This window comes from Rutilus rutilus, assembly GCF_951802725.1.
Source record: "Rutilus rutilus genome assembly, chromosome: 8".
Taxonomy (NCBI): Eukaryota; Metazoa; Chordata; class Actinopteri; order Cypriniformes; family Leuciscidae; genus Rutilus; species Rutilus rutilus.
Window position 1 is genome coordinate 25,956,946 of NC_140222.1, and position 19,135 is coordinate 25,976,080.

At 35.9% G+C, this 19,135-nt stretch overlaps 1 protein-coding gene across 1 annotated transcript in view; it reads right to left on the minus strand.

The window, feature by feature from the left end:
* Positions 1-19,135, minus strand: part of patj (PATJ crumbs cell polarity complex component) — a 126,020-nt gene that overhangs the window by 49,883 nt on the left and 57,002 nt on the right. Inside the window, exons 29-30 of the mRNA XM_084417002.1 lie at positions 18,445-18,504; positions 9,726-9,852 (exon numbers count right to left, since the gene is read on the minus strand). Of these exons, the coding sequence (XP_084273128.1) occupies positions 9,726-9,852; positions 18,445-18,504 (187 nt within the window). The remainder of the gene's footprint in view (positions 1-9,725; positions 9,853-18,444; positions 18,505-19,135) is intronic.

The window sequence follows — 19,135 nt, forward strand, 5'->3', positions numbered from 1 at the left end:
ATCAAGAGAAACCGCAAAGCTCTGAACATGAAGAGACCAACCTGAGCCAAACGAGAAGACGGCAAGACACCACCGAAAACCAAAGAAGCCACACCAAGAACCGCTCAACAGAATATGCGCAACACGCACTATAAACGTGATGCAACCAACCTTGATCACCAAGCAAGAAAGCATACAACCACCTTGCGACCACACTCTCGGCCCATTAAAGACATATCAACTCTCACCAGCTCCCAAAGAACAGAAGCAACGAGGAAACGACAGAAAAGAGGAGTCCTTGAAACTTTTTTTTTTAATCCCTCAGCTCTCGTGATGAGAATACAGATTACTATTGGAGAATCCCTGGCCATACAACAGTCAGCTTCTCTAGCCTGCAAAACAAAAACACACATATTATTTTTACTATATGTCTAATGCGTTCTGTCAGGGCTTATGCTAGCTGCATGTATGGTGTATTTTCTACACACTAGTGGACCGATATGGGTTCTTCATTGGCCAATGTGAGTATCTAGTGAGCCAGGTGGCAGAGTGCAGAAATAATGCAAATATATACATATGTGTACACATTTGTTCTATAACTTTCCATAGACATAATGATTTTTTTTTTACTGTAAAAACTGTATATGCTATCCTCTAACCCTGCCTCTAAACATAACCCTCAGAAAACGTTTTGTATTTTTACGTACATTTTTTTTTTTAAATTGCCAAAACTATAGCACTTAAGGTCGACCATAAGGCTGTGCCAATAAAATAATTTATAATATACTTAAATATAAATATTTATTTATAAAAAAAAGAAAATGTGTTTCTATAATACATTACATATTTAATACAAATATTTTATTTCAAAATAACATTTTATTTCATATAAAACATATTATATAGATTTATTAAATAAATAATTGGATTTATAATATTTAATATGGAATGTAATAAAAATCATGTAATTTATGTAAATTAAACATTTAACTTATAATGTAAAATAAGGGTATTTAAATTAAATGCAATTTTATAATACATATATTTAATTAAAATTATTTTTTTAATTATTTTAATTTAATATAAAATAAAATACAAAATAAAAATTAATAAAATAATTGTATTTAATATTTAATATAAAAAGTGATAAAACAATACAATATAACTTTTTATATTTCATAAAAAAAGTATTAATTTTAATATATTATATATTATTTAATATAAGATGCAATTAAAAAAAAAAATTTAAACCCAAATTTTATACAAATCTAATATAATGTAATATTTAATTTACAAAGTAATAACATTTTATTTAAAATGTAATACAACAATGCTCCTAATACATTATATATTCAATTATTTTGTTTAATATACAATTAAAAATTTTTTTATATAAATTTAATTTCATAAAAAAAAAAATTGTTGTAAAATATTTAATATAAAATGTAAATGAAATAATGTAATCCAGCATTTCATTTTAAACTTATCAGATCATTCAAGTCAGAAATGTCATAAAAAAGGTAATAAAATTCTCCGCAGCATTCTCTGCAGTACTTTCATGGACACCTTATTGAAAACAGTGGCTGTGAATATACTCTCAATGTTGTTTCTATATTCAGGACAACTGAATAGATGTTATAGATTATTATAATAGATATTAACCGATCCCACGGGTCTCTCTCCTGCATTTGGTATCAGTTGCGATTATATCATGAAACAGCTGCCGATTCCCCCACCTAGAGACTACTAGATACTCTAATGCTGTCCTGCTCATCAAACTGCTTTAGAGACATAAAATACCACCTTTGCAGAAAGCGACTGCTGAGGTAAGGCATTCTGCCTTTAATATATGTACATACGCTGTCAAAAGCATTCAGCGACTGTCTGATGAATAATGATGTTCGGTGCATTTTAACCGAACCCTCCGCCACTAAACACCCACTGAAGAAGGGCCACTCACAGTCTGGAACCAAGAAAACCAGGGAGGGCGAGAAGAATGAGACGACGAAGAGGGGGAGAAAGAGAGATTAAGAAACAGCCATTGATATTTAAGTAGAAGAAGACAAAACTGAACACTTCACCCGTAAAGGTTTCCTTGATTACTCGGCGCTCGTTCTTGTTTAATTCCATATATGAAGAGATAACACTGACAGCAACACTGCAGAGAATACTTCTCATTAGCTCTGCTTCATTATGGCTCTTAATTAAGGCCGGTCTGAGGAAGATTGAGGCGGCTCACCAATTTGCCAGAGCGATGAGTCACATTCCTTCGCAAAAAAAAAACAAACACAAAAAAACCCAGGAATACTAAGTGAAGGACTTGACTCTAATGAAAGTCTTTCATTCACCGCTCAGACACAAGAAGAAACGACCTGAAAATATGAATGAAATGCATCGGAAAAGTGTATTTAAAGGTGCTCGTAAAAAATAACAACAACAATAATAAAAGTACTACTATTATCTATCTATCTATCTATCTATCTACACTCACCTAAAGGATTATTAGGAACACCTGTTCAATTTCTCATTAATGCAATTATCTAATCAACCAATCACATGGCAGTTGCTTCAATGCATTTAGGGGTGTGGTCCTGGTCAAGACAATCTCCTGAACTCCAAACTGAATGTCAGAATGGGAAAGAAAGGTGATTTAAGCAATTTTGAGCGTGGCATGGTTGTTAGTGCCAGACGGGCTGGTCTGAGTATTTCACAATCTGCTCAGTTACTATGATTTTCACGCACAACCATTTCTAGGATTTACAAAGAATGGTGTGAAAAGAGAAAAACATCCAGTATGCTGCAGTCCTGTGGGCGAAAATGCCTTGTTGATGCTAGAGGTCAGAGGACAATGGGCCGACTGATTCAAGCTGATAGAAGAGCAACTTTGACTGAAATAACAACTCGTTACAACCGAGGTATGCAGCAAAGCATTTGTGAAGCCACAACACGCACAACCTTGAGGCGGATGGGCTACAACAGCAGAAGACCCCACCGGGTACCACTCATCTCCACTACAAATAGGAAAAAGAGGCTACAATTTGCACAAGCTCACCAAAATTGGACAGTTGAAGACTGGAAAAATGTTGCCTGGTCTGATGAGTCTCGATTTCTGTTGAGACATTCAGATGGTAGAGTCAGAATTTGGCGTAAACAGAATGAGAACATGGATCCATCATGCCTTGTTACCACTGTGCAGGCTGGTGGTGGTGGTGTAATGGTGTGGGGGATGTTTTCTTGGCACACTTTAGGCCCCTTAGTGCCAATTGGGCATTGTTTAAATGCCACGGCCTACCTGAGCATTGTTTCTGACCATGTCCATCCCTTTATGACCACCATGTACCCATCCTCTGATGGCTACTTCCAGCAGGATAATGCACCATGTCACAAAGCTCGAATCATTTCAAATCGGTTTCTTGAACATGACAATGAGTTCACTGTACTAAAATGGCCCCCACAGTCACCAGGTCTCAACCCAATAGAGCATCTTTGGGATGTGGTGGAACGGGAGCTTCGTGCCCTGGATGTGCATCCCACAAATCTCCATCAACTGCAAGATGCTATCCTATCAATATGGGCCAACATTTCTAAAGAATGCTTTCAGCACCTTGTTGAATCAATGCCACGTAGAATTAAGGCAGTTCTGAAGGCGAAAGGGGGTCAAACACAGTATTAGTATGGTGTTCCTAATAATCCTTTAGGTGAGTGTATATAGCTTAGCTGTGATGCTGAATGAAAATATTATTATAAATTAAATTATAAACTATTATTTTTAAAATGCTAATTGATACAATATAAATAGCATGACATTTATATTTTAATACTAATAGTAATATGAATGAAAATCTAAAAAGTGTATTTAATTGTATTCAAAGAAAAACAAAATCAGCATTTGAAAATTCTTAAATGCTGAACAAAACTAACATAATTATAATTAATAAATATATTAATTCAACAAATTAATAGGTTGGTGCAGATTATATCGAATTACTGGCCTGGCTAAAACAAATCTATCAGTGCTCAACATAAAGCAGTAAAGCAGATCTAAGAGTTGATTTATTTGTGCGGTTTGAGCTTCTAACATCTGTGTACTGACAAAGCATTTTTGCCGCGGTGAAATTTTTCAGTTCAGCTTTGAGAAAAGAAAAAACTCGTTGGAAGCACGATTCCAACGTTTCTCAGGGAGGATTTATAGATTTGGCAAAGCGCTATGCAGACTTCAGAGAGGTTGACTGATTTCTACTGGACGTGAAAACTGGAGCAGCCAATGAAATATTCAGGGCCAGTTTGAGCAATTCCATGAAATCTGATGAGGCGATCTTGAAACCCTTCTTTCACAGAGACATTCCATTATAGACGGCTAATCATCAAAAGAACAGAAAATAGAATCAAAATATAGCACTGCTATTACATATTTTTGACACGTGCCAGGGCAATATCATGGTTTAACAGGGAAAAAAAAACTCAAGAAGTGATGTCGTCATGGTCAAATTTCTGCCAAAGTAAGGTAAGAGTACAGGAGAGGTCCCTGTGAAGAGGAAATGATTCAGCCATAGAGGTGCAGAGGGAGGACGCCAGCTCTGACAGTGATGCTTGTATAGTTAGCTGCTTTTTGGCAGCAGTTCATTTGAATCCAGCGCACTAAACCACTGACGTGCCGTCCCTGGACACGCTCGGCACAGGCCTCACACATACAGACGAGCGCGCATGCGTGATAACATCCTCGCAGGAGGAGCGGACAGCCTGCCAAACTCCTGGAATCACTGGAGTTATTAATCATGCAGCAGTAATTACAGTAGGCAGGGAGAGGAAGTGACTGCAGTGGCCACTCATACATGCACACAAGCACACCACAGGAGAAAAACTGGACTGATCAGAGACTGAGAGGAACGTGAGGAAAGTTGGTGATAAAATCAACAGGGTGAGGGCTTTTGGTCTTGCTCGCCCTCATCATCTTCTCATAAAGAGCGGGCTTAAACTGTTGTAATACCTGATGTTTTGTATGCAGGTGACAGACTTTTTTCGTTTTTGGCAGTTTTTTGACAGAAATATCCTTTAAATTATATACACTAAACTAGACGGAAAGAGACAGACAGACAGATTGATAGATAGAATTGTATATATACATATATAAATAAAATTTCTCATTAAATATGCACACATAATAATTTAATAATTGAATTTTTTTGTAAACATAAGAGGTGTCATGACAGAGAGGATCATTGAGAGGGTTTTTTAAATGAATGATAGTAAAGACAAGACAAAAATAACGCAACAACTTATTTTGTCTTCATTATTGTTGATGAAACGTATAACCCGGATGTACAATATCAAAGATGAGAAGTGAAAAAAAGATTAACGATAAACTATTTCAATAATACTATCTTTTAACAAAAGCAAAAACAACTGCTAAACAACAAGGGTTAGAGAGGAAAAAAGGATTCACTGGCATTCAGTGGAGAGTTAGTCTGCTGTGCTTTCCTTTGAGCACTGATGGTGAATCTTTCACCCAGTCACTTTTAAAGGAGATATTATCTCCCAAGATACCTCATGAGATACCGTCTGCCAAGTTAGAAAGACGCCCTGCAGACACCTCCTGTTTTTCAGCCCAGTAAACGATGTGGACGTGGTCTCAACGTGCCAGATTTTGACAATCAGCACACAGTCTGGTCCACACTGGAGCTCATTTTGGCAAGGAAGTATCTTTTTGGGATATAAAATAACAAACATCAACTTTTTCCAATGACCTACAACTACTAAATGCCTCGAAAAGTGCAATATGTATTAGATGGCCCATGGATGTGATTCACCAAGTGTGATGCCATCAAGTCCAGATGATGGATGTAGACTAGAGGATCCCAGACCACAAAACAAAACCATTTCTTCAGGGCAACTGTTAAAACTGATGTTGCCAAAGATGGATCTGAACAGAAAATGGGCCTTTTGGCTTCATTGTGGTGTTTCCATTGACCATCTTGCGAGTCTCTTATAATTCATCAGGCTGACTGATGCTCTGAACTGAGATAAATAGCTGCTTCAAGGTCCCTGTTTCAATCTCAAACAATAGACAGCTTTCTCCCCTGCCTTCGCCACAGATTCGAACAGATGGCGGCATTCATTCATTCCTGAACGCGTATAAATCTGATGCAGACGCGGCGCCACGTCCAGAATACAATATGCCAGAATATCGTAATTGCATACAGAGATTCTTAGGAGAGCAAATATGAGTTAAGCAATAACTGTTTGGTAATAGTCTGCAATTTAAAATACAAAATGAATGCGCATCAGCAAATCCTGACATAAAAGGTCGTCTTATCGCACGTCCTACATAGCAAGGCAAACGCCCTGTAATCCTATTGCGACAAGTTTTAGGCAAAGTTTTTAGATTGTGTTTATTCAACATTCAATAAATCCGACACGATATTACGCTTATCTTAATCCGCGAGCAGACGTTTTCTAATGTCGAGGGATTACGCAAACTGCTGACTAGGTTGTCCTCAACGCGCTGGAGTGGAAAAAGAAAAAGCCCTCTAACTTAAGCAGTTGAGCATGTTGAGGGCTTCAGCAAAGCTCAAGTATTGACTTCCATCAAAAATTCTTTGATTGGATTTACAGAAGCAAGTGCTTTAGATGAGGTAACCTAAAGTCATTTATCACTGACAGATGGGAAGGTAGACAAACATATGCGCACATCAAAACCACCACCCCATAAGACAAGCTTCACAGGCAGAATGGTTCATGCCACAGATAGAAAGAAGTTATTGAGCTGATCCAAAGTGACTAGAGCCATGAGAGGTGTCTATCATCTACAATGTTGTCTGAATCGTGGAAAAATAATGAGCAAGTAGCAGCTCAAGAAGTAGTACTTTGTCAAAATGTAGCCGTGCTAGCTAAATGATAGCTGGAAGTTGACATACAAGAAGTTGAGACGACAACAACAAAAACACAAGTGTCTAATTCAAGAGATTTTAAAGACTTAAAGAAATTAAAAATGACATAATAAGAACAACTGAATTAAATATACGTTATTCTGCATTAAATGCAGAAGCTAAACGCTAACAGAAGCTATCAGAAGCTAAATGCTAGTAGTCACAGTGGTTGCCTGCAGCTTTTATGCACGTTCCATCACTTTGTCGTCCGAACTGTGGAGATCGTGGGAAATGATGAGATGAAACTAGCAAATAGCTGCTTAAGGAGGAGTACTTTACATGAACCTTTTTGGCTAAATGGTTGCTAGTTATAGCCTACACAAAAGTTGGACAGAACAACAAAAACAAAGCGTCTAATTCAAGATCCGATATTTTAGAGCATCAGGATGTTGACTTTTACTTTAAATCACTATAAGAACAATTGAACTGAAGAACAGAGAAGCTAAATGCTAAAAGGAGTTAAATGCTACACAGTCACTTATGCAGCTTTGCATGCATTATCCATCACATTGTTGTCTGAATCGTGGAGAATGTGGGAAATGATGAGCTGAAACTAGCAAGTAACAGCTTGAGAAGTCGATTTTGCCAAACTTTTCATTTAGCCTTGCTGACTAAATGGTAGCTGCACACAGTAACAAAAACAAGCGTCTAATTCAAGAGGTTAAGTTCCAAGTTCATATTTCATATCCTCAAGATGTTGACTTAAATTTAAAAAACACTTTACGAACAATTTCCATGCACTAAAGATACAATGTTGCACAAAAGGAGAAGCTAAATGCTACAAAAATATATTCATTTTTATTTCCTAATACACAAATCCCACTTGTTTTTCATGCTAATCTGTCATTTTTAACATTAACACTTTCACAACACAATGCGAAACTCAAATGAAACGCATCCAAACAGCTAAGAATTTATAGCAAGATGCAAAAATGCTTGGCAAACTACATCCTGTATGGATTTAATTAGCAATTCTATTTTCATATGGAATGATTCCTCTACACGTGAAGGTCGGCAACCCTAACCTAAGTTAACGTGTCTAACTCATGGACACAATGCTGAAGGTCATGTACAGTATTCCCCCTTCTAAGGTTCAAACGCACCTCGTTTCAGTTTCCAATCTTGCAACCACTACACCACTTTCAACTGGACCTATCCTACTCTGCATCTCCTAAACAGAGCACACCTCAACGCAGACTCAATTTCACACTACAAGATTTTACAAGAATGGCTCGCCGGATGGCATCCGGGAACAGAGCCAGTCAAAGGACCGGTGGCGGACAAGGAAGAAAAAGAGATTTGGAGACGCCGCACTGCCCGAACGGCATATTGAAGACCATCAAACTGGAAAGAGATTAGAGCTGCGGTGTGATGCTGAGAGAGTCTGCCAGCTCAGTCTCAGGGAATAAGATCTGCTGCTGTGATGAGAACGCCTCATGGTGGCTACAGTTTTTTTTTTTTTAAGATAATGTTTCTGCATGTCACTTCCTAAGACACTGGCAATGTTTGGAATAGAATAATAGTGTAGTGCTTACTGCATATTGAGCAATATGCGCAATGATGAATGGTTCACACAGAATATAGTAGCCACATGACCTGACCATGCTGTATATTTAATTCAGCAGGTCCAGCCCAGTTATCATAATGGAAATAAATTTCTCCTTGTCGTCTATAATACATTGCATTGTATAATACATTACACTTCTCAGTATTCAGGGGTCTGTTGGGGTCAATTACCATTGGTGCTTTAAATCACAATAGATGACATTTGTGAATGATGACAATTTAAGCAAATATGTGTTTATTATTAATAATTGTATTCAATCCAATATGTATTTATTAAACTATTTATTTTATATAAACTATTACTATTAATAATGAAAATAATTTAAGAAAATATGTATTAATTTTATTCAATTCAATATCCATTTAATTAACCATTATTTATTTATTTCAATATATTTAATAATAAAAATACTATTACTACTAATAATAAAATAATAATTTTGATATAAGTATACTAAAATAAACATTCAATATTGTTTGACAGTATACCATGAATACACATATCGGAACATATTTTCTTTGCAATTGATAGTTATTATTTGTTTATTATTAATACGAAAATGTAATCCAATATGTATTTACTAAACTATTATTAAATCTTATTTATTACTGTTATAATGAACATAATTTAAGAAAATATAGATGTATTAACTATTTTATTCAATATCTATTTATTTAATTTATATATTTATTTATTTACCATTACATTTTTATTTTTATTTTTAATAAATTTGATAAATAATTATTAGTTTTATTATGCTTCAGTGAATCATCTACTTCTACTACTACTACTACTACTAATATAATAATAATAATAATTTTGATATAATTAAGTATACTAAAACAGCGTAATGCACACTGTATTCCATGAATACACATATCTGCACAACATATTTTCTTTGTAATTCATAGGGCAGTCAATTTAAGGAAATGTTATTAATATTCATAATTTTATTCAATTAAATATCTATCTTATTTATTATCAAATTATTCAAGCATTTTTTATTCTTATTTAATGTTATTATTAATAATTATTGCTAATTAATAATTATTATTATTATTAAGAATAATTATGACAATGATAATTACAAAATTAATCAAATAACAGTCCCAATATTAGGTTAATCAGGGATTCCATGCATACAGAAACTCTGCTAACTCTCCACACTATATGCTAGAGAAATAGTAGACTAGTATGATAGTACGCAATTTCGATCACAGCCATTGAGTTCAGTCGCATGTATTGGCTCTCACCTTTAGCCTGCTCTTCATCCTCCCTCTCTTCCTCCTCCTCCTGCTCCTGCTCCTCCTCCTGCACTAGGCTGGGGGGTCTGTAGGGCGGGGGGAGACGCATGGGCGGAGGGGCGGTCTGTCCTGCTTTCTGCTTGAAGAGAAAAGCAAAGAGACTGTGTGAGAGAGAGAGTAATGCAACAGACTGTGGAAAGACACTACAAAGGACACAGGCTAACAAATAAACAGTGACATGATGAATATGAATGAATGATACTGGGAAAACTCTGGATGGAGAAAGATGCAATGATTTATAGGGATAGTTCGCCAAAAAACGAAAAGGAATCCTTCTTTTAAATCAGACCTTTTCAATTAAATCCAGTTCACAAAACCCATCTAATGATTCGTTCACAAATCAGACTGATTCAGTTCTTAAATAAGGACTTCAGTTTGGGTCCGTTTCTCCCACAAAGATACTTCAGAAGACTTTGAATATAGTGCATAAGTCATATGGATCCCTTTAACGCTATTTCTATGAAGCTTTCCTGTTCAATTTTGGGTGAACTATTCCTCAAAAGGCAGAGCAAACCCACTTAGAAACCCCAACAAAGCATGAATAAGAGAGAACGATGATAAGAGCATGAAGAAAGCTGTAAATGGTAGGGAGTAGAAATTAGGCATGGGCTATTACAAGAAGTAGTCTCGTAAAACTGCTATTGTCAGAGAAAAGCCTCAGGAGATGGACATGGGAATCATATGTGGAAAGCCACCGATGAAGTTATCACCAACATCTCAATATGAGGCACTTCAACTAACACTGTTCTACAGACCTTATGCGCCAGAGAAACGAGGGCGCCGCCATCTTTAGAATATTGTCTTTTAACTTCCGTTTTTGCGGTCGCTCTGTATATTTCTATGGCGCTGCTGTCCAGAAGTAATTAGCTTTTGAAGTTAACGAAGTTATCATGAGGACTGTAATGTTTAAAGCAGATGACTTAACAAATGTCAGTGGACCGGGAAGATTTTAAAACGAGCCGTTCATTAATAAACAACCAAAATCGCTGTGAAAATACAGACCGGAAGTCAAAAGACAACGAGCGCAGCGCTGAAAAGGGGCGGGGCTAAATAAGGTCTATAGATTCTCAACAAACTATTTACTGATTGTGGTTTTAATGGACCCCCAAGTTCATTGGTCAATGGTCCATTCTTGTGAACAGATGTGATGCTATACATTGATATATAGTTGCTAGGGTGTTGTGAAAAGTTTTTTTTTTTTCTTTCTTTTTTCTTCATTCTGAGTGGTTTTTAGCATTTTTAGCATTTCTCTATGCGATTTCAAGAACGTTCTGAGTGGATTTTAGCATTTTTAGCATTTCTCAATGAGATTTATAGAACGTTCTGAGTGGTTTTTAGCATTTCTCAATGAGATTTATAGGATGTTCGGAGTCATTTTTAGCATGTCAATGCGATTTCAAGAACGTTTTGAGTGGTTGTTTAGCAATTTTAGCATGTCTCAATGTGATTTCTAGAACGTTCTGAGAGTTTTTTTTGCATTTTTTGCATTTCTCGATGCGATTTCAAGAATGTTATGAGTGGTTTTTAGCATTTTTAGCATTCCTCAACAAGATTTATAGGATGTTCTGAGTAATTTTTAGCAGGTCTCGATGCGATTTTAAGAACGTTTTGAGTGGTTTTTAGCAATTTTAGCAGGTCTCGATGCGATTTCAAGAATGTTATGAGTGGTTTTTAGCATTTCTCGATGCGACATAGGATGTTCTGAGTAATTTTTTGCATGTCAATGTGATTACAAGAACGTTTGAGTGGTTTTTAGCATTTCTCTATGCAACTTATAGGATGTTCTGAGTAATTTTTAGCAGGTCTCGATGCGATTTCAAGAATGTTATGAGTGGTTTTTAGCATTTCTCTATGCGACTTATAGGATGTTCTGAGTCATTTTTTGCATGTCAATGCGATTTCAAGAATGTTTGAGTGGTTTTTAGCATTTCTCTATGCGACTTATAGGATGTTCTGAGTCATTTTTAGCAGGTCTCGATGCGATTTCAAGAATGTTATGAGTGGTTTTTAACAATTTTAGCATTTCTCTATGCGACTTATAGGATGTTCTGAGTCATTTTTAGCATGTCAATGCGATTACAAGAACGTTTGAGTGGTTTTTAGCATTTCTCTATGCAACTTATAGGATGTTCTGAGTAATTTTTAGCAGGTCTCGATGCGATTTTAAGAACGTTTTGAGTGGTTTATAGCAATTTTAGCAGGTCTCGATGCGATTTCAAGAATGTTATGAGTGGTTTTTTAGCATTTTCAGATGAGATTTATAAGATGTTCTGAGTCATTTTTAGCATGTCAATGCGATTTCAAGAACGTTCTGAGTGGTTTTTAGCAATTTTAGCAGGTCTCGATGCGATTTCAAGAACGTTCTGAGTGGTTTGTAGCATTTCTCAATGAGATTTATAGGATGTTCTGAGTCATTTTTAGCATGTCAATGCGATTTCAAGAACGTTCTAAGTGGTTTTTAGCATTTTTCTATGCGATTTATAGGATGTTCTGAGTAATTTTTAGCAGGTCTCGATGCGATTTCAAGAACGTTCTGAGTGGTTTTTTAGCATTTTTAGCATTTCTCTATGCGATTTATAGGATGTTCTTAGTAATTTTTAACGTCTCGATGCGATTTCAAGAACGTTCTGAGTGGTTTTTAGCATTTTTAGCATTTCTCTATGCGATTTATAGGATGTTCTTAGTAATTTTTAACGTCTCGATGCGATTTCAAGAACGTTCTGAGTGGTTTTTTAGCATTTTTAGCATTTCTTGATGAGATTTATAGGATGTTCTGAGTCATTTTTAGCATGTCTCTATGCGGTTTCTAGTATGTTCAGAGTAGGTTTTAGCACGTCACCGGTTTCTATGGTGTTTTTAGCATGTTGCTATGCGATTTCTAGGATGTTATGAGTGGTTTTTAGCATTTTTAGCATTTCTCAATAAGATTTGTAGGATGTTCTGAGTCATTTTTAGCATGTCAATGCGATTTCAAGAACGTTTGAGTGGTTTTAGGAATTTCTCTATGCGACTTATAGGATGTTCTGAGTAATTTTTAGCAGATCTCGATGTGATTTTAAGAACGTTTTGAGTGGTTTTTAGCAATTTTAGCATGTCTCAATGTGATTTCAAGAACGTTCTGAGTGGTTTTTAGCATTTTTAGCAATTCTCGATGAGATTTATAGGATGTTCTGAGTCATTTTTAGCATGTCAATGCTCTTAATATCAATTTACATTAATTCCCATAATCGATTGTTGTTTACATTACAAATCAATTAATCGTTAACCTCTTAAATCCAAAGCCGGGGGCGCTAAGTTATCATGTTACTTAACAACCACTTGCTTAACCGACACAAAAAAACTTAGAAGCTTGGCTTTACAATGAATATAGGGAATATGACCATCACTTAACAAGTGGACTAGGTCAAGTGCAACCCATGACATCCTGAGAGGGGGAGCAGGACGTCATTTGGCTCTGCAATGAGCACCACTTGCAAAAATCGGGCTGTTTGCGGTGGACCCTCCTGATATACAAAATGTTGTACATTCAGTACATGCAAAATAATAACACATTTACCAGTGACAACAGAGTCTAATCAAGGCTAACCATCTCTCAATAGAGCTGCAGCTATAGTAGCTCACATAAGCCGCCTCTAACAGATCTATTAGCATTAATCAGCTATTAGCAGCGCTTGCAGAAGGATGCCATAATGTTTCACTGCTCCTGAGAGCCACGCTTACTGCTGATTAATAGCTAATGAATGATGGAAGAATGATATCGAGGGAGAAAGACCGCTAATGTGTGCAAGAGCTGTGAATACAGGCATTAGCAACCTAGGCTAATTTTGCTATGTTGGCAAAAAACTATTTTGCACATAATATATGGGAAAATCTGTTTATAACATACTATTAAAGGTAATTCTTCTATTTATTCTGTAGCAGTTCATTTTTTAAATCTAAATTTACATTTTCTTATGGAAAATAGCATTAGAAATAGAAAGCAGTGAGAGTTTTCCTTCAGATATGAGCTGAAAAGTTAATTAAATTTGCAGGGTGTAATTAGAGGGCCCCATATTCTGATTGTGGTGAATAATCACGTAGCCTCGGGAGCCGAATGCAACTAATGGATGAAGGAGCAATTAGGCAAATTACTGTAATTTCAAATTAATTGCTAGAAAAAAACAGTTTTAATCAAAACACTGCGACTCCAGAGGTATCTAGAAGATTTAAAATTGGGATTCTTCTGCAGGTCTCCCGGGAAGAGACACCATTTCTCAGACACATGGGCTTGCTTGCTTGCTTGCGCGTATTTGTCCTCTTTTCTTTCATTATTTCTCATGATTCTGGGATGTGGCGAGGGTTATAACCAATTGTGATGGGTTGTGCTTTGATGTGAGTGGAAACCAGCCTTAGACATTTACATTAGTGGACACAAAGACATCTTGAAACAGACACATAATAAATATAGCATTCAGCTTCTTTGCACAGAGACTCAGAGTGTGATCATTACAGGCAGCTGGGATGTAATTACGGATCATTACGGACAATGCAGTTCCAGTGAGAATCATATTGCAGTGAATGCTGCCGATTTGAGCTCTAGCATAGACTGATAATATTATGTTCAGATATAAAATCTGAGTCTGAGAACACAATAAAAAAAGAAGGCATTCAAAATCTCAATTAAACCTGGAATTTTTTTTTTATTCTGATATCACATTCTGAAAAAAAAGAAAAAAAAGAAACAGCATTCACTTTTCTAAAAGGCCCTTGCCTTTTAGACTTCAGATAAGTATTTTCAATATTCAAGATTCAAATTAATAAAAAAATGTTATACAAAATATGTTTCGGAACAAAAAAATTATATATATATATATTCACAAACAGACTACCGGTCAAAAGTTTGTAATCATTAAAGTCTCTTTTAGTCACCAAGGCTGCATTTATTTAATCAAAAATACAGTAAAAACAGTAATATTGTTTTCTGTTTGAATATATATATATATATATATATATATATATATATACATACAGTACCAGTCAAAAGTTTGGAAACATTACTATTTTTTATGTTTTTGCAAGAAGTCTCTTATCCTCATCAAGCCTGCAGTTTAAAACAACAACAAAAAAAAAAAACAGTAATATTATGAAATATTATTACAATTTAAAATAATGGTTCTCTTTTTTAATATATTTTAAAATGTAATTTATTTTTGTGATGCAAAGCTGAATTTTCATCAGCAAGTACTCCAGTCTTTGGTGTCTTATGATCCTTCAGAAATCATTCTAATATGATAATTTGATACTCAGTTATTATCAATGATGGAAACAGTTGTGCTGTTTAATATATTTTTTTGGAATACTTTTTTCAGGATTCATTGATGAGTAAAACGTTAACAGCATTTATTCAAAATAAAAACATTTCTAACAATATAAATCGTTACCATCACCTTTTATCAATTTAACGCATCCTTGTTGAATTAAAGTACTAATTTCTTTAAAAAAAAAAGAGTTATTGTTCCCAAACTTTTGAACGGTAGTGTATATTGTTACAAAAGATTTCTATTCTAAATAAATACAGTTCTTTTAAACTTTTTATTCATCAAATAATCCTGAAAAAAGTATCTCAGGTTATAAAAAAAATATTAATCAGCACAACTGTTTCCAACATTGATCATAAATCATCATATTAGAATGATTTCTGAAGGATCATAAGACACCAAAGACTGGAGTACTTGCTGATGAAAATTCAGCTTTGCATCACAAAAATAAATGACATTTTAAAGTATATTAAAAAAGAGAACCATTATTTTAAATTGTAATAATATTTCATAATACAGTGGATATAGAAAAGAATCACCCCCCTTTAAAATAATCACATTTTGTTGCTTTGCAGCCTGAAATGAAGACAGACACAGTTTTTGTTTCATTCAGCTGTATTTACTCAGAGCAACTTATAACATCCAAGTGAAAGATATAACACCAACATGTCGAAAAAAAAATAAAAAATAAAAATAAAAATCACTGAGTTGGAAAAAGGATCACCCCCTTGTTTCAGTATTTTGTTGAACCACCTTTTGCTTTAATTACAGCCTTTAGTCTGTTGGGATATGTCTCTATTAACTTTACACATCTAGACGTTGCAATATTTGACCACTCTTCTTTGCAGAACTGCTCAAGTTCAGTTAAATTTGATGGTGACCGTTTGTGGACTGCTGTCTTCAAGTCACTCCACAGATTTTCAATGGGGTTTAAGTCTGGGCTCTGACTAGGCCATGCAAGGACATTCACCTTTTTCTCCTTCAACCACTGTGTGGTCAGTTTTGCTGTGTGCTTTGGGTCATTGTCATGTTGGAAGGTAAATCTTCTTCCCATTGACAACTTTCTGGCTGAGAGCAGCAGATTTTCCTCAAGAATTTGACAGTATTTTGCCCCATCCATTTTTCCTTCTATCCTGACAAGTGCTCCAGTCCCTGCTGCAGAGAAACAACCCCATAACATGATATTACCACCTCCATGCTTTACTGTAGGAATGGTGTTATTTGGATGGTGAGCTGTATTTGATTTTCGCCAGACATATCGTTTGGCGTTGAGGCCAAATAATTCAATTTTAGTCTCATCTGACCATAACACCTTTTTCCACGTGGCCTTAGAATCTTCAAGGTGCGTTTTGGCAAAGCTCAGTCGTGACTGCATGTGGCCTTTCTTGAGGAATGGCTTTTTTCTTGCAACCCTTCCATACAAGCCACATTTGTGGAGAATTTGTGATATTGTTGTCACATGCACACAATGACCACTCTTTGTCATGAATTCCTGCAACTGCTTCAGAGTTGCTGTAGGCCTCTTGGTAGCCTCTCTGACCAGTTTCCTCCTGGCTCTTTCATCCAGTTTGGAGCGACGTCCTGACCCAGGGAGTGTCTGTGTTGTACCAAATACCTTCCACTTCTTAATAATAGACTTCACTGTGCTTCTAGGCACTGATAAAGCCTTTGAAATTTTTTTGTATCCATCTCCTGACTTGTGCCTGTCCACAACTTTATCCCGGAGATCTTTTGACAATGCCTTGCCACCCATAGTTGATTGTTTTCTTCAGTTGCACTACCAATGACTGAAATGCTTCAGGAAAAGCTTGTTTCATGCTGAGCTAATCAAAATGACCACAGCTGATCACAGTTGAAAGTCAATTGGCTTTGTGTGCTATTGAGAAGGTGATTAACTACACCTGGTTGGGTTTACAAGTCATTTTTAGGAGGGGGGTGATTCTTTTTCCAACTCAGTGATTCTGTTTTTTAATTTGTAAAAAAAAATTCGGACAAGTTGGTATTATATCTTTCACTTGGATGTTATAAGTTGTAAATACAGCTGAATAAAACAAAAATATTTTTTGTCCGTTTTCATTTCAGGCTGCAAAGCAACAAAATGTGATTATTTTAAAGGGGGGTGATTCTTTTCTATACCCACTGTAGTACTGTTTTTGTTTTTGTTTTGTTTTTTAACTGCAGGCTTGATGAGCATAAGAGACTTCTTTCAAAAACATTAAAAATAGTAACGTTTCCAAACTTTTGACTGGTACTGTATATATATAAAAAAAATCTAATTTGATTAAAATAATAGGACTAGCAAGTGCATTCATAGCCAATGAACCCTGTTAACGCCAAAGTTATTAGTAGTGGAGTGTAATCTGTATTCATGCATTTAATGTTGTGCCTTAAAGGGATGGTTTGGAGTAAAATCAACCGAGGGCTCTTTGTACAATGACATCGAGCTAAACACACCCCCCCAGAAGCCTTTTTACCCTTGGTTGAACATTTTTTTAAATTAGAGCTTATTTAGAGATATCAGCCGAATGGCTTAGTGCAGGCGCTAATGGATCCAAATTTGTATCTCTTAAATTACCCCACTAATAATGCCCAGAATGGTACCAAACTTCTACAGAAGTACAAATAGGTTCTGTACTCATAAAACGAGCCATTGGAAAGTTTGTAAGTACATCAGGAGTTTATTTAAATAACACTTGACTGAAGGCTCATGCTATTGCTAACCCGGAAACCGACGTCACTTCAGGGGTTTGGGAAAAGCACATAAAAGTCCTGACAGAAAACGATGCATAAGGATGTAGTGTAACGATGAATTATTATTTTTTTCCGAAGTGTTGACAACTTAGTGTTAACTAATAATTGTTATAAACTGGTACTACCAACAAAATATTAGTGCATTCCTGGAACTGGGCGTCGTTACACTACATCCTTATGCATCGCTTTCTGCCAGGACTTTTACGTGCTCTATAACGAATTTGTATCCTGCTTAAGCATTACCTGTCCAGTCAAGGATAATTTGTCTTTGTGTGTATTTGTCCCTCAATGTTCTGTTGTTTTGTCATAGGTTATTGTATTTTTGATTTTCTATTTTTTTATTTATTATTATAATTATCTTTCTTTTTCATCATCATTATCATTGTTCTGTTTGTTGCGTGAAAAATCAAAAATGCTAAAATAAATGTGTAAATAAATAAATAATAGGACCAACAAGATTCATCTCGTCATCTAATCATTTTTTTAATAATTACATGCACAAAATGTACAGCCCTATTTGCAATACCTGCCAGCATATGTATACTGGTGCAGGATTTGTTGAAAAGTTGAAAGAGCCACAACTCAGAGGTGAGCTTAGCAGAGCGCAGGTTTGTACTCACCTGGGCGGCTTTCCTCTTAGCCTTATGCTGTCTAATGCTGGAGGCCGTCACTGAAGCAGGCTGCGAACACACACACACACGAAGAAAGTCAACCTCACGGATAACGAACACGGACACATCAGCTCAAGAGATTTGTGCGTTCCCAGTTTGGGGCTGAGAGAGAACGAAATCAATTATCTCAGACAGAGAAAGACATCATTCACTGACATCCCCTTAGTGTCGCTATTACTGTTGAAATCATCCAATCAGGAGGGATTAGCACATGGCATGGGAACAGCACCACAAGATCCTGCGCTTGTATGGTTGCTAAGGCTGAAGAACCCAACCTGCAGGGTATTCCAACTAAGGTCATAAAAATCATTAAGTTGTACTGTATGAAACAACAGCCTCAGGGTCAACACAGACCGGTTCAAGAAGAGCTTCTTCCCTCACATGACACAGATCCTCAATAAGGATGCTGCTAGAGGCCCATACGCTGCTCTCTGACCACAATATTGTGATACAAAAAAATCATCCAGTAGTTTCTTTAGTAATACACATGTTCCCCCTCACATTTCAACCGCACTTCCTATATTACTTATTATTATTAAAATATTATTTCGAATTGTTAACAGATAAACATATTGGCCAGGCCGGGTAATTGGCAGCTAAATAGCCTATGACTTAGCCTAATGGATAATACAAATTTTAA